Raw genomic sequence first — 13124 nt, 5'->3', positions numbered from 1 at the left:
TCCCTGAAAGGAAGGGTGTTTTTTGCTGCTGCTGGAGCTAGTTTGTCCCATCCATGCAGTCCAGCTTCAGAAAAGAATGGGGTTGCTGTAAATGTTCTCCAGGCACAGAGAAAGATCTCAGCTCACAGTGTCTATTACCAGACTTCTGGGACTCTAAAAGGGGTATTGGCCTCTTTGGAGTATTCCAGAGCAGTGCACTATGACATTTTCCTTCCTGACATTTCTACTCTCTTTGTTCTCTGTTCAGGGGATGGAGAAGATGATGAGACGGAAGAGAATGCAGGAGATGGCACCCAGGTGAAGCCAATACTTTCCAAGGCTGAACGGAGCCACATTATTGTGTGGCAGGTATCATACATCCCTGAGTGAGAATTCCTCTTTTTCCACAATGTAAGTGTCCCTCCTCCCACCCGAATGCCATGATGTACATACAGAACGCCTGCATTATAACTCCTTCTGGAAACTGACCCTGGACAACTGCAACGGTTCCTGCCTTGGACTGTGACCCCCTTGAACCTCTGAACTTGCAGCTTTCATCTCAGGCCCGTATGCTTTTGGCATGGTTAGGTTCTTGTTCTGCTCTGGAGCTGGCATCTAAAAGGAGAAGAATGGCAGTACACCATGAAGTGAGCTTGGAGCCAGGACTGTGGGAAACCTTTGCCCAGTGTCAGGAGGGGCAGCTGGAGGGGAGTGGCTAAGGTTCTTGGGTAGGTTGCCTCACTCCCACCTGCATGAGAAAAAAGTGTGTCCCCCAGGTATTCCCTGCTAAAGCAGTGATGGTGAATCATTTCTGCAGCACCCCAGCAGAAATCCTTCTAGCTCATGGGTAGACTCTTCATCTTATCCTTATTCACCCTTAAGCACAGAATAACATCCTCTGGACTTAGAGAAACCAATGTCCAATGAACCCTCCAAAGAGCATCATGGTTTCAGCAGCACTTTGGCTGTGGGGCTGGAGAAGGCAGCAGCACCCTTACTGTGGGGATCACATCTTCCATCTTTGCAGGGGGAAAGTCCTTTCCTTTACTGCTGCTGGTTGCCTTGGCAGTCATGTGCTGGGAGTCTGCCTGTGTGTGTGCCAAGAGAATTGTTTTGTGGGCTCAAATGGGAGATAGGTGTTTGATTGTCAGTGCCAAACAGCCATAGTAGCTAAAGGGTACTGGAGTGTTGCTTTTTTAAGACCAGAAAAGGCAACACTTTTAACTTCCCTTCCAAAAATTCCATACAGAAAAGAACTCCTGAGTTCATTCTGAAAGGTTCATGTGGTGGTTGTCTCTGCTTTGCATTTGGTGGCTTTTAAAAGACAGGCAAGGGCAGATGGTGTTGATCTGCTGTGACTTCTACATTAACACATTGAGATTGCCTCATCTCAAGGCTGTGTCTTCTTTTTAGGACCTGCTGGAAGGAGATCTCTTTTCACAAAGACTTGGAAAACAGAGACTTGGCAGTTGGTTAGGAAAGACTGGACAAGTGCAGTCAAGGCTATTTCTCACCTGATGTCACACAGAAAAAGGAACTGAGGCTAGATTCCTGACATCTTTTACCTAACATCACAAGCAGTGACTATGCTAGTAAGTAGTTTGAAAAGATGGAAATTTCTGACTCCTGGAAAAAATTGACAGCCCCCAAGAGAAGTGGTGATAGCCCTTTCTGTCTAAGCAATGCTGAGTGATTGCAGATATGCATCCTGCTTACAAACCAAGCAGCAAAAAATGGGCCCAGGGTGAGTGGTTTTGAGCTCAAGATGCAGAATATGGAAGTTCCTGGTGTAGAGGTGTGTTCTCCCTTTCTGACACGGTCCTGCAAGGACAAATTCTGTGTCCCTTGAACATTGTTTTCTGGGTGTGCAGGACTAGGGCAAATTGCATTTTTTAGTGATGAATTTGGAAGCTTGTGATGGTCATCTTGTTTCTTCCTTGACCTGTACAGCACTCCAGGGTTCACAAAGATGTCCATGTGACAGTATGGGGACAGCTGGGAAAGCCTCCATCTCCTCTTCCACTGTGTCCTGTGCTTGCTGCCATGGATCAGGTTTGCAGGTCCTGGTGTGCTGCAGGGATGCCATATTCCCAGGGGATGCTTTAATGTGGCATCTCTCCTGACACAGCAGCACCAAAACACTTTTTGTATCCACAGTTCAGGAAAGGGTGAGGCATAAATTTTCCCTGCAAGAAGGCAGGAGACACCTCTGGTGAACAGAGGCCTCAGCCAGCCACAGTGGTGCCCATGCTATGTGTCAGCAGTGCTGGTGACATGAACCACCACACCACTCCTCCCCAAGCCAGGAATCCAGCTGGAGGGCATCTTCCGGGTATCTGCATACTGGGCTCTGTGACTGGCACGAGGTTAAGGGATGTTTTGAGCCACTGCCTGCATGTTGGGGGAGCTTTCACCAGGGACATTTTGCTGGGGCACTGCTGACTGTTCCAGGCTTCTCATTCACTTTCGCCATATACGCTCTGTTAGGAAGACTTCTTTGGATTCCAATACACAGTGCATTGAAGTTAACAACACAACATTTAGAGCACAGATTCCACTGTCATGTAATATTTCATCAGTTAGGGCCAGGCAAATTTCAGAATTTGGGCTACCTGAAGGGAAAAAAAGAAGCCCTGGTAGGGTTCAGTTCCTTAGTTCTGTCAACACTTTCATAGGAAAGTCAGAATTTGTACCACTGACTGGTTTGAACAGTTGAAGGGACAGCACTTGGTCTCCTGTCACCCACTGGGCCCTAACAACATGATGGAACCTCCCATCAGGTTCCTTTCCAACTCAATGCTGTGTTTTCTTCCAAGACAAGCACATGGCCCAGAGGGGCAGTTGCAGGGGGGATACCCAGCCTCCACTGATAGCTCCTGCAGCCTTGGGTGGCTGCTGGGCATCAAGGTGAAAACTGACTGGCTTCAGTACGCTTCTCTGTCATATCTCCACTGTGATGTATGTAAAGTATCTTGTATGTTACAAAAGGATTTTTAAAAGTGTCTTAAGGCCTGTAAACTCCGCTGTTTGGTCTGAAGATGGCATTCTGTAAAGAGCCTGCTGTATGAATACATTCCCGTGCTTTGTCCCCTATGCTATCAACAACAAACCGTATCTGTTCTGTATGTAATAAACATGTTAACATCAGCTTGGGCAGTGTGTTGTGTTCCTATGAAGGCACTGGGATTGTTGTTCAGTCTTTAACAGGACACTTGCAAGGATGGGAATGCAGCTCGAGTGTTCCCTGTTGAGCAGTTCAGTGACAAGAAATGAAATGTGGATGGGTCACAAGGTGAGAGCAGAAGGGGCTGGTCCAGCAAGCAACAGTGCAATCTGTAGCTTGTACCAGTGGCAGAAATAAATGGTGGAAATAAAAGGTGGCACAGATTCAGAACTAGAAGCTGGAGCAGAGAAGCATTCTGCTGGCTTCCTGCAACTTTAGTCAGGGTGGCTCTTTCAGGTGAACTGTCAGGGATAACACATTGGGTCATTTTTCAGTACTGTACAGATTGGCACTTCACAGTCCCATAGGCATCAGTGATAACAGCATCATTTGACCGTAGGGAGCTTGCTCCTCAGTCCCAGCAGCATTTGGACACCTTCAACAATTTTGTAGAACTGCATTGATTCAAGGGCTAGACATGGCAATGTACAAGGGAACTCTGTCCGTAAGACTGGAGAGGTGCTCCAGGATCTTCTGCCCTAAGGCAAGTCACCTCCACACCACTGTGGTGTGGCACAGGCCAGGGTGTAGTAAAACTGGCAATGCCTCTGCAGTTAATGGAGCGAGGTTTGGAAACATGTGCTGTGATCCATCCTAAATCCCTGGGGCTGCACCCCTTGAAATGGGCAGGAGCAGTTTGAGCAGAGCTGTGGAGGCCCAGGGACCAAAATACCTGGGGGTGCAGAGGCAAAAGGGGAGAGATGCCTATATAGAACAGTAAGAAAAGGCCTCCCTCCCATGGGCCTTTTGCAGCCACACGTTCTTTTGGGTTCTGGTGTTCTGATAGTGTGTGGGGATTGATGTCACCCTTGATCAGCCCCTGTTTACCATTCAGGTACCCTTCCTAGAATGTTCTTCCTTCCCTTAACCTCCACTGGCTCTGTTTTGCCACATTGTTCCACCCCTGTTATCCCCTTGGTTCTCCTAACCCTTATCCACTCCCCTGCATCTCTTCCCTTGTCCCTATCGGACTCTAACCCTCAGATCTGCCCCTTTTGCCCCTCATTTAAGTCTGTGCCCATAGCCCAATCCTTGGTCCTTGTCCCTGCACCTATTCAAAGCTGTGTTCAATAAACCAGTTGTTGGATTGCAAAAAGAAGAATCCATCCCTTTGTCAGCATTTTCTACGATGTGCTCTGGGCCCCAGGAATGCTAGTCAATCTCGGGATCTCGTTGAGGCATGCACTGTAACACAGGGCCCTGGGTGAAGTACACCCATGTCTGGTGGCTAAGAAAGCATGTCACTGCCAACACCCTTCAAACAATCCCCCTGTGTTGGTAAACAATCTGTGAGGTAACATACAAGTTTGGGAGGCCCATCAGAGCTCACAGCATGTTCTGAGCATGGAATCCAACACACACCCAATAGGCTGTGCAGCTTCCCAGAAGGGACCTTCACTGTCAGGGTAAGGCTCCCAGGCTGTCGGGGCTCTGTGAGAAGACACCCATTCCCCCAGGTGTTATGACCCTGAGCTCACCAGTAGGTCCTAACTGTCCTGATCAGTGACACCTAGACCCCCACCTTTACACGGGCCCTTTCCTCCTATGGCTCAGGAGCCTCACTGAAGCACAACCTGGAGTCTTCAACTGTCTGTTTCCAGCCACCCCTGGATAGACTCTTTGGACCTGGGGGGCTGCATTTTGACTACATCATCTTCAGAGATTCACCCAAGCTTTTAGGTGAGTCTATACCTTATCAGCTACATCTGGTTTTGCTGCTGGCTTGGCTCCCTGGTAAGGGTGACCCATGACCCTTGACTTTTGGTCACAGGTCATTTCTTGCCTTTCTGGGGCTGCTGTGATCAGCACTTGGGTCTGTCCACTGTGGTCAGATTCTGTGTGCCCCCTCAGGGAGACAACTTCTCTGCTGGTGCTACATTGAGATCCCGACTGGATTCACAACTACACCTCCCTCCCATCTCCGTTTTTCTTGGTTTGTGTTCAGTAGTACCTCAGTCATGGTGAGGACAGGAAGACACCAGCTCAGCTCAGTGCCCAGCAGTGAATTCTGGGAATCAGTCAAACTACCTTCCAGCCACAGCAACTGCCATGGGAAGGCTCACAGCCCTCAAACTGTGCATTTAACACTATTCCCGATTCTCCCTCTCCTGTATTCTCCCATTCCTTCTGAAGCCAGAGAACTAGATCTGGCACATGCTCTTCAGTGCTCCTGCCACAACAAGGCAGGCTCAGTTCTTCCCAGACTCTGCTCCTTGTCACAGGACCAGCTTATAACTCACAAGAAAAGCTTTCCTTCATATCACATGGCATCTTAATCCTTCAGGAGCCTCTGGTGAGGAAATGGAAATACAGGTAGCCACTGTCAATCCGTGTGCTCCTGCCTGATGACAGCCATTTCCTGCTGGCTGGGGCCACATGTTACCAGCCTCATCCAGGCCACACACACCGGGTTGAGCAGAGTCCCATTTGCGCTCTCCCTCACTAAATCCCTTCAGGTTATTTGTGATTTCAGGATGCTGCAGTAAATGGAACACCACCTCCTGACTACCTGCAGACACAGGGACTAAAAAGTTACCTCTGCAGGGAATTGATCTATAGAGCTGAACAGCTCTTGTGCTCCTTTCACCCACACCCAGACCAGACCCTCCAACAGCCTTTGACACAGCAGCAGCATTTGCAGCCACTGCATAAGATGAAATACCAGGAACTGTGCTCAGGAGCTCCATGTTTTAATGTTCATAACATGCTGCCCTGGAACAGGGATAATTTACATTTGGCTTCAAATGGTAAGAGCCCACCTCCTTTGCATCACCAGAATTAAAAAAATTCTCCTATCTCTTGACAGCCATCTTTGGCAGTAAGAGATGGATATTTTTGGAATATCTTAGTATTGAAGTCATGTTCCTCACTTCCTGTTCACTGCCTTCACATTCAAGTAACCCAGAACATCCTGCTGTGTTCAGAGAACCAGATGCTGTGCCTGAACTAATGGCTCTGCATTTGGCTGCCATGATGATTTCCAGGCATTGAAAAAAAATCATGAATTTTCTTAGAACTGTGCTGCAAAATTAAGAAAACTTTTATTTCCATTTGCAGATACATTTTTTCACAGCTCTGTGAAATACTGTGATAGTCATTTTTGTATGATTCATGCAGGACCCAAGTTGTGTAAAAAATTTTATGCTCCAAAGAACTGCAGCTGGCTGACTGGAGCTGTGTATTTAGAGACTATCCAAGGAATCATTTTTGCTGACTGAAACCAAAGTTACAGAAGAGGAGTCTGAATATATCTGCAGCTTCCCTTTCAGATGAGGTGACTGTAGAGGGCTGAGGAGAAAGCTGGAAACATACTACCATAATGAGCACAGAGGGACTCTCTAAGACCCCTTATGCACTGGGCTTCTAACAGGCAGCGAGAGCACATGGGATGCTCAGAACACATAACAAGTCTTTATACCAGTGTCCCTGCAGCTTTTTTCTTTGCCGGATCTTGGGGAGAGGCCAGCACCTTCTCCAGATCAATAATTGGCTCCATGATTGGTTTTCCCTCCTTCTGCCACTGTGCAAGGATCATGGCTCGGAGCAGTGGTGGGTAGGGCAGGAAATGAACAGTCTCCTCAGGCACTGGGGTGAATTTCTTGAAGGCCTCCTCCTCGTGTTTCGGCACCATACGCCAATCATGGTACATGGCTTTGTCAATCTCCCTCACTTTCTCTTCAGTTTTACCTGGGAAAAGATGATGAACACCAGTGGGTAACACCATCACAAAAAAATGACTCCAGACACATTGTTAACTCTTTGGCACCCAAAATGCTACAACAGGCAAGAGTAAACAGTTTTCAAAGGGCCAGATAAATTATTCCCTGCTACACTGTAGGATCGTTCTTCTGTCCTTGAGAATTGAAATAGGAACAGGCTAGAAGGACTACAGGCAAGATGTTCCAGCCTTGTGGATGACAACCTCTCTTAATTTAGTTTTGCTTGGTCTCTCTCAAGTTCCATTGCCATGGCTAAGGAACAAGATTAATTTCTCCCTACAATGACGAAAGCTTCCTGGAAAACCAAGTGTTAAAAGTTCTCAACAACTTAAAAGCCTTTGAATGGGTACTATTTCAGTAATTCCAGTAAGGGAAATTTGTATACTTAATATAAAACAGCTCTAAAAAGAAAAACTCACTCATACAACTCCAATCATTATTTTAAAATTCTAGTGAAACAACTTACTTGCCATTGCACTTTTTCCTTTTTAGTGACAATTTTAATTGGAATACCATCACGCTCATATTGTGTCATGCTTTGAAAGTCTCAGAATAGTCAGCTCATCTAATATGATTTTAGTGCTGCTGTTCCCCAAGGTCATACTGTACTGGCTCTCCCACAGCATTCCTTGGAAAGACATTCTGAAGTAGCTAGATCCCAGCTTTTGAAACGCGGGGAACTTCTTTTCCAATTAGAAGATCTGAGAAAAACAAATTTCCCAGGCAGGTAGCCCACGATTTCCCTACCACCCTCAAGCACCCGGTGCTCTCTAGCCCTGCCCCCATGTGTGGGAAAACGAGCCGGTTTTACCTTTGAAAGTCAGGTAGCCCCAGGCTCTTCCATGGTCCATGTTCTGCAAAGAAAAGAGAAACCTGTTGAGAGTGGGTCGCGGCGGACCGGCGGGCGGGAGCTCCGCAGAGCGCAGCGGGGCGGCGGGCAGCACGGGGCAGGTACCTCGGCCATGTAGTCCGCCTTCACCTTGGTGATGACCCAGTAGCAGGGCTCGTCGTGCGCCCACAGCCAGGACTTGCGGGTTACGGTGCGGCCCACGCCGAAGCGCGGCAGGCGGCAGAGCAGCGCGAACAGCCGGTTCTCGTTCCGCACGTCCTCCCAGGCCCGCACGGGCAGCCGTTTCTGCGTCAGCGGTCGCCGCATGGTCTCGTAGTCCACGGAGAAGCGCTGAGAGTCTCGCGGCCTATCCTTCAGCGCCCGATACTCGCGGATCTTCTTGGCCATGGCGGCGATGGGCCGGTGCAGCTTCTTGCGGGCCATGGCGACGGCCGAGGGCGCGGAGCCGAGCAGAACTGAGAGCCGTACCCGGACCCACCGATCCCACCTCTTCCGGAAGCCGTGCCGTGTCCCGCGGAAGTCGCCCCGCCCGTCGTGAGCCACAGCCGCAGCGTTCCGCGTGGCCCAGCCGCCCGCGGTGGGCACTCTCCGGCTGTTGCCCGCAGAGCGCATGGCGTGCCGCGGCCTCTCGCTGTGGTGGTGGACCTGCCGGTGCCAGCAGGCCCGGCGCGGCCTGACGGTTCTGTGTGCTGGGCGGCTCTCGGGGGAGCCGGGCTTGGTTGTTGACATGCATCTCTGAACAGCGTCTGGTTTAGAAAAATCTGAGCAGATTCAGCTATGTCAGGGAAAGTTCAAAGCCTGAGCAAACCAAATTTTAGGACGATTAAAGCAACAGGTTTGGCCCAGTCTTCAGTCAGAGGCTGGGCCGCGAGCAAGGAGCTGGGTCATGGAACTCCATACTGGGAAAAGACAAAATTCTTCTGACCTGCTCCAGCCATGGAATACTAGCACAGTTAGGCCACACTTTTAGTAAGTAGACTTATAAGTAGAAACTGCATAGATCAGTCCCTGGATTTTGGCTATAGACTGGTAAATTAAATCTGACAGAAGAGTTTAATTTTTTCTTTGAAATCCCTATGTTAAATTAAAGGAAGTTCAACAATTCCAGCGTTGCTGCGATGTCCTATATTGAAGGCATTCAGGACACTGAGTGGGTTTTTCCAGCAGCCAAGATCAACGTGTGAGGAGAAAGGGGTGTATTCATGTGTGCTACACATAAAAAAAGTAAACCACACATTAAAAAGTCTGACAACACTCTTAAGACTAATATGGTGCATCTCTTGAAAAAAGACAGGGGCATAGGAGTAAGCAGGAGGTACCTGACTGAGAAACACCAGTTTAGAATAAAATACTTTATCTCAATCCACACAAAACTGGGGAAATAGCAGAGCAGTTAAACCACTTATTACAAGGTACAGATTTGGGAGCTTGTACCCAGGAGTTGTGAAGCACAAGGATCAAGCTCGTGTCCATTTAAGACACCCAGGCATCAGTTTCTGTGAGCCCACAGAGGAGAAGAGGTGACAAGAATGCTTGAAAAAAATGTGAAATTTGCTTTGTTAGATGGACAGAAATTAAAAGCATTATCACACACAGCAAGTCATCACGGAAAACGATGCAGCTCCGCAACAGCTGACCACATACGGCGTCTCCCCCAGCATGGGAGAACGAGCGCAAATCGTATTCCAAACCCGCCACTTCCTGGTATGGCCCCGCGGGGGATACATATGCAGTCCAAGGGCAGCGAGCAGCGGCACCAGCGGAGCCCGGTTACTGCTTCATAAGGGGAACTCTCAAAGAAACCGCTGTTAATTCGGGGGTGCTGCAGTGCCCTTCGCTGCCCCGGCACAAACATGGCCCCACTAGATGTGGGGGCGGCAGCCACCACCAGAGTGGCCCAGCAGAGTAACACCACCTCACGGGCTGCCACCGGCACTTCCCACGATGCGCTCGGCACACAGCGCTCCTTCCACCGCCACTTCCAAACGCTCCACATGAGCTCCTGCGCGACAGCTCCCACGATCCCACGTCCGGCGGGTAGCCCCAGGAACATCCGACTAGAGAGGCCGGTGAGCCTCCCTCCTACCTCGGCCCCGCCCCGCGCCCAAATGGGAACCACGGCCAGCACAACGAGGAGGGAGAAGGGAGAGGCCGCTGACAGCCCTACCGCCCACGTGATGGACCGCCTGCCCACGTGACGGGCCCACCCAATGGGCGCGGCCGCCGCTTCCCTCCCGCTGCTCCCGGCAGCCCCTGCGCGGCGCGGCCGGTCTGTGTCGGTAAGATGGCGGCCGTGAGTCTGAGGCTCGGAGACCTGGTGTGGTGAGTGGCGGCTCGGGCTGGGTAGCGGCTGCGGAGCATGGCGGCCCGGGCGCCCTTAGGAGAATCAGGCTGCGGCTGCGGAGATGCAGGCGGGGCTGCACCCAACCCTGGGAACGACGCAGCGGGAGCCGAGTCGGGCTGGGCCGCGCTGGGCGCTGTCAGCTCGCGGTCGACTCTGGGGAGCGGGTGCGGGCAGGGTGGGGCTTGGCAGGGCAGGGCAGTGATGGGGCCGCTGCCGGGTTGCGGGTATCGTCGCCGCCGTCCTTGGGGCGGTGTGGGAGGAGCGGCGGGAGTCAGCCCAGAGCTAGGGCACCGGGCCGGCGGGAGGTGGGCTGGGCTGTGAGCCGGGCCGGCACTGGAGGCTGGCGGGGGCGGTGCATTATGGAAGCTGTGTCAGATGGAGGGATGCGGGAAGCCGGACGGAAGGACGTACGCTTTGGGGTTCCTTGGTAAGCATGGGCTCAGCTCCCGAGGGATGCGAGAAAGGTTAGAGATAAAAGGTGTTTAGGGAGAGCCACGGCACCGTTTCATGACAATGAAGCGACACAACAATCCAGCGTTTCGTTGCAAGGTGGGGTGTCCCTGTGGAAGCCCCCAGAAGCCATTTCCCCTTGTCACTGCACTCTTACCCTAAAATAGTCAGAGCTGTGATTTTGTGTTTCCTGGTTGGGAGAAGTAAGAGCATTCCACTGTGCCCTGTGAGCACCGATTAAGTGTATAGGTTCTGCTATGCTGAATGGGCTAGGCTGTCCTGCCAGGGCTCAGAGAAGTAGCTAATTCCCAACACGTAAATGCATGCATTTATACTGATAACCCAGATAAAAAGAAGTATGTGCTTTAGGCTGTGACAGCTGCAGCTCTCATCTGAAAAATTTACAGTGCTGGGAAGTTGTTTAATTTATATAGCAAAATAAGCAAACATTAGTTACTTTTAGCATATTTCTTTCAGATGAGATTTTGGGGAGTGTTCTGCTCTCAGTGTTGGAATGCAGATTATCCTGCTTTAGTTTTGTACATGACAGCCAGGTACTGTCCCTAGACCTGTCACAGGGAACTTTTAACAACCAGAAAGCAATAGCAGAAAGGGTTTGCTGATTTATTTTCTCAGTGCAGGAATGGGAGCATTGATTATGAGACATGGTCATAGTCACAGTTCTTGGCAGTGTTCCTGCCTGCCCCGGCTTCTGAATCGTCTGGGCAGCATTGCCATCTCAGGGGGCTGCAGTGCCACTTGCTGAGAAGTTTTGTGTCAGGAGTTGTTGGGCCCCACAGGTTCTTTGCCTGTCTCTTGCAAGACAGTTACTAATGGAGTTTTGAGAGTACTGCAGCACAAGTCAGTGACAAGGGTGAAATAAGGATAAAGCTCACCAGGAAAGCTGGTGAGCTGAGGGCTAAGACTAATGTCTCTTTCTCCTCTGTGATTATTTCTAATATTGCCTAGTTTTCATAATGGAAACATTTCCAAGTGTAGAAAGTAGACTTTTCTGCCTGTTTTTCAATGACTCTTCGCATCTTTAGTTAGTGTGGGGGTAAGCACCTGACGAAAGTGATAGTGTTGAACCTGTTGTGGGGATCCTGCCATTAGTGCTTTCCTGTGAGAATCAGAACCTCAGATTTCTGAGCTGGGAAATGGTGGCTGCTCTGCTCACCAACTTCTCTAGACAGGCAGATGGACATTCTCAACCTGAATTGTGGTCTGATTGCCTGCATCAGTGCTTTTTTTCAGTTCCATATGATGAAATATCCACACTTATGGTGCTGCAGTGGCTATTTGTTTTGTATCTTGCAGGCAGTGTAGCTGCTACTCTTCTCTTCAGTTCTGACTGTCCAGCAAGGTCAAACAGACTGTCCAGAGACCTGAGTTAGGTGCAGATGTCAGCCATGTGTCCTGCCTTGCATAGAAGGTTTGGACTGCAAATTGTAATTAATATGAAAAGTGACAAAATGTGAAAAAGCAGACACTGGGATAGTTGTTTTTTTCTCTGATTCTAGTGCCTAATACTTTATTTTTTCTTTAGGGGGAAGCTGGGCCGCTACCCTCCATGGCCAGGGAAGGTGAGGTTTGTTTGTATTTATTGTTGCTGTCTTAGTTTTCATGGCTTGTGGTTTTTTTTTTGTTTAGGTGCACATTGTTTTGTGTTTTCCTTCTGTGTAGGGAAAGCTTTGCCTGAAAGCACATATACCCCACAAATATAAACTGTGAACTAGTTTAGGGCTTTATTTGATCTATTATCTCAGTCTGTCAGTAACAGGTGGTAGTTCATATGGAATGAAAAGCAGAGACACAGCTCTGGAATTGCTAATGTTTCCCAAATTTAGTTGTTTAATCCCTGTCACTTTCTGCAAGACACATTTCTTCCATAATAAGTTGGTTAGCAGTATTGTGTTAAATAATAGACATAAGGAGTCTGGCTTCTCAATATACTGTTTTAAAGCTGTGTTTTTTGAGAATTATTTGGGGTAATTTGATCCTACTTCTGGTTTGGTTAGGGGTTTTTTGATTAAAGATTAAAAAAAAAAGAATTTTATATGCCATTTCTATTATTTCTACTTCTCTGAAAGACTTTTTGTCTTTTATGTCGTATGAGGGCTAAGCATGCTGAGGTAACAGCATGAGTCAGGGAAAAGAATTGTTGGTGTGGCTGACAACTATATATATTTGGTTTTTGAATCAAGTTAACACCAGGCTCATGTACAGGTGTCGCCTGTATAACTGAATGTTAGCTTTTCTTCTTGCTAATATTTTGAACTTGATAAGCAATCTATTCTGGGAGTAAAGACAAAATTTAAATTTTAAGGATTACCTAAATGGAACAAATTTTAATGCCAGTTATCTTCCTAATCAGATTTTAAAAAAATCTATAAAGCTGAACACTGGCTGGTAAAATCACAAAATTTGTCACTATGTGCTTTTTAATTTTGATTTCTAATCACCTTCAGATTGTTAACCCACCTAAAGATCTGAAGAAACCTCGAGGAAAAAAGTGCTTCTTTGTGAAGTTTTTTGGAACAGAAGATCAGTATGTACCTG

General features: G+C 48.7%; 3 protein-coding genes across 57 annotated transcripts in view; 2 read left to right on the top strand and 1 right to left on the bottom strand.

Moving 5' to 3' along the window:
• MAPK8IP3 (mitogen-activated protein kinase 8 interacting protein 3) overlaps positions 1 to 3126 on the top strand; it is a 77404-nt gene extending 74278 nt beyond the window's left edge. For 25 of the 50 annotated variants that reach the window (XM_086855083.1, XM_086855081.1, XM_086855078.1 and 22 more), the window contains 2 exons: positions 248 to 390; positions 1393 to 3126. In XM_086855083.1, the coding sequence (XP_086711209.1) occupies positions 248 to 369 (122 nt within the window). In that variant the 3' untranslated portion in view covers positions 370 to 390; positions 1393 to 3126. Of the gene's footprint in view, positions 1 to 247; positions 1219 to 1392 lie in introns of those variants that run through there. The other 25 variants (XR_015277542.1, XR_015277540.1, XR_015277539.1 and 22 more) reach the window with 3 other exon arrangements.
• Positions 3127 to 6219: 3093 nt separating this feature from the next.
• MRPS34 (mitochondrial ribosomal protein S34) lies at positions 6220 to 9987 on the bottom strand. Its single transcript, XM_023936369.2, has 4 exons — positions 9687 to 9987; positions 7877 to 8980; positions 7733 to 7775; positions 6220 to 6889 (listed from the first exon to the last, which is right to left on the bottom strand). Exons 2-4 carry the CDS (start codon positions 8498 to 8500, stop codon positions 6615 to 6617), a joined length of 942 nt encoding a protein of 313 aa, XP_023792137.2. The 5' UTR covers positions 8501 to 8980; positions 9687 to 9987; the 3' UTR covers positions 6220 to 6614.
• GLYR1 (glyoxylate reductase 1 homolog) overlaps positions 9949 to 13124 on the top strand; it is a 27625-nt gene continuing 24449 nt past the window's right edge. For 2 of the 6 annotated variants that reach the window (XM_086855089.1, XM_086855085.1), the window contains exons 1-3: positions 9953 to 10093; positions 12112 to 12148; positions 13034 to 13113. In XM_086855089.1, coding sequence (XP_086711215.1) covers positions 10056 to 10093; positions 12112 to 12148; positions 13034 to 13113 — 155 coding nt within the window. In that variant the 5' untranslated portion in view covers positions 9953 to 10055. Of the gene's footprint in view, positions 10094 to 11882; positions 11998 to 12111; positions 12149 to 13033; positions 13114 to 13124 lie in introns of all 6 variants that reach the window. The other 4 variants (XM_086855090.1, XM_086855086.1, XM_086855088.1 and 1 more) reach the window with 4 other exon arrangements.

The sequence above is a fragment of the Cyanistes caeruleus genome, chromosome 17 (assembly GCF_971803275.1).
Source record: "Cyanistes caeruleus chromosome 17, bCyaCae1.hap1.1, whole genome shotgun sequence".
Classification (NCBI taxonomy): domain Eukaryota; kingdom Metazoa; phylum Chordata; class Aves; order Passeriformes; family Paridae; genus Cyanistes; species Cyanistes caeruleus.
The sequence above is the reverse complement of the archived record's forward strand: the minus strand, read 5'-3'. Positions and strand labels throughout refer to the sequence as shown.

Bases quoted from the DNA above. Each gene is read 5' to 3' on its own strand.
- MRPS34 (XM_023936369.2), bottom strand. From the start codon at position 8,500: ATGTCAACAACCAAGCCCGGCTCCCCCGAGAGCCGCCCAGCACACAGA. The intron at 7,776-7,876 runs GTACCTGCCCCG...TTTTCTTTGCAG, and splicing joins AGGCGGACTACATGGCCGAG to AACATGGACCATGGAAGAGC. The intron at 6,890-7,732 runs GTAAAACCGGCT...ATCTTTTCCCAG, and splicing joins GGGCTACCTGACTTTCAAAG to GTAAAACTGAAGAGAAAGTG.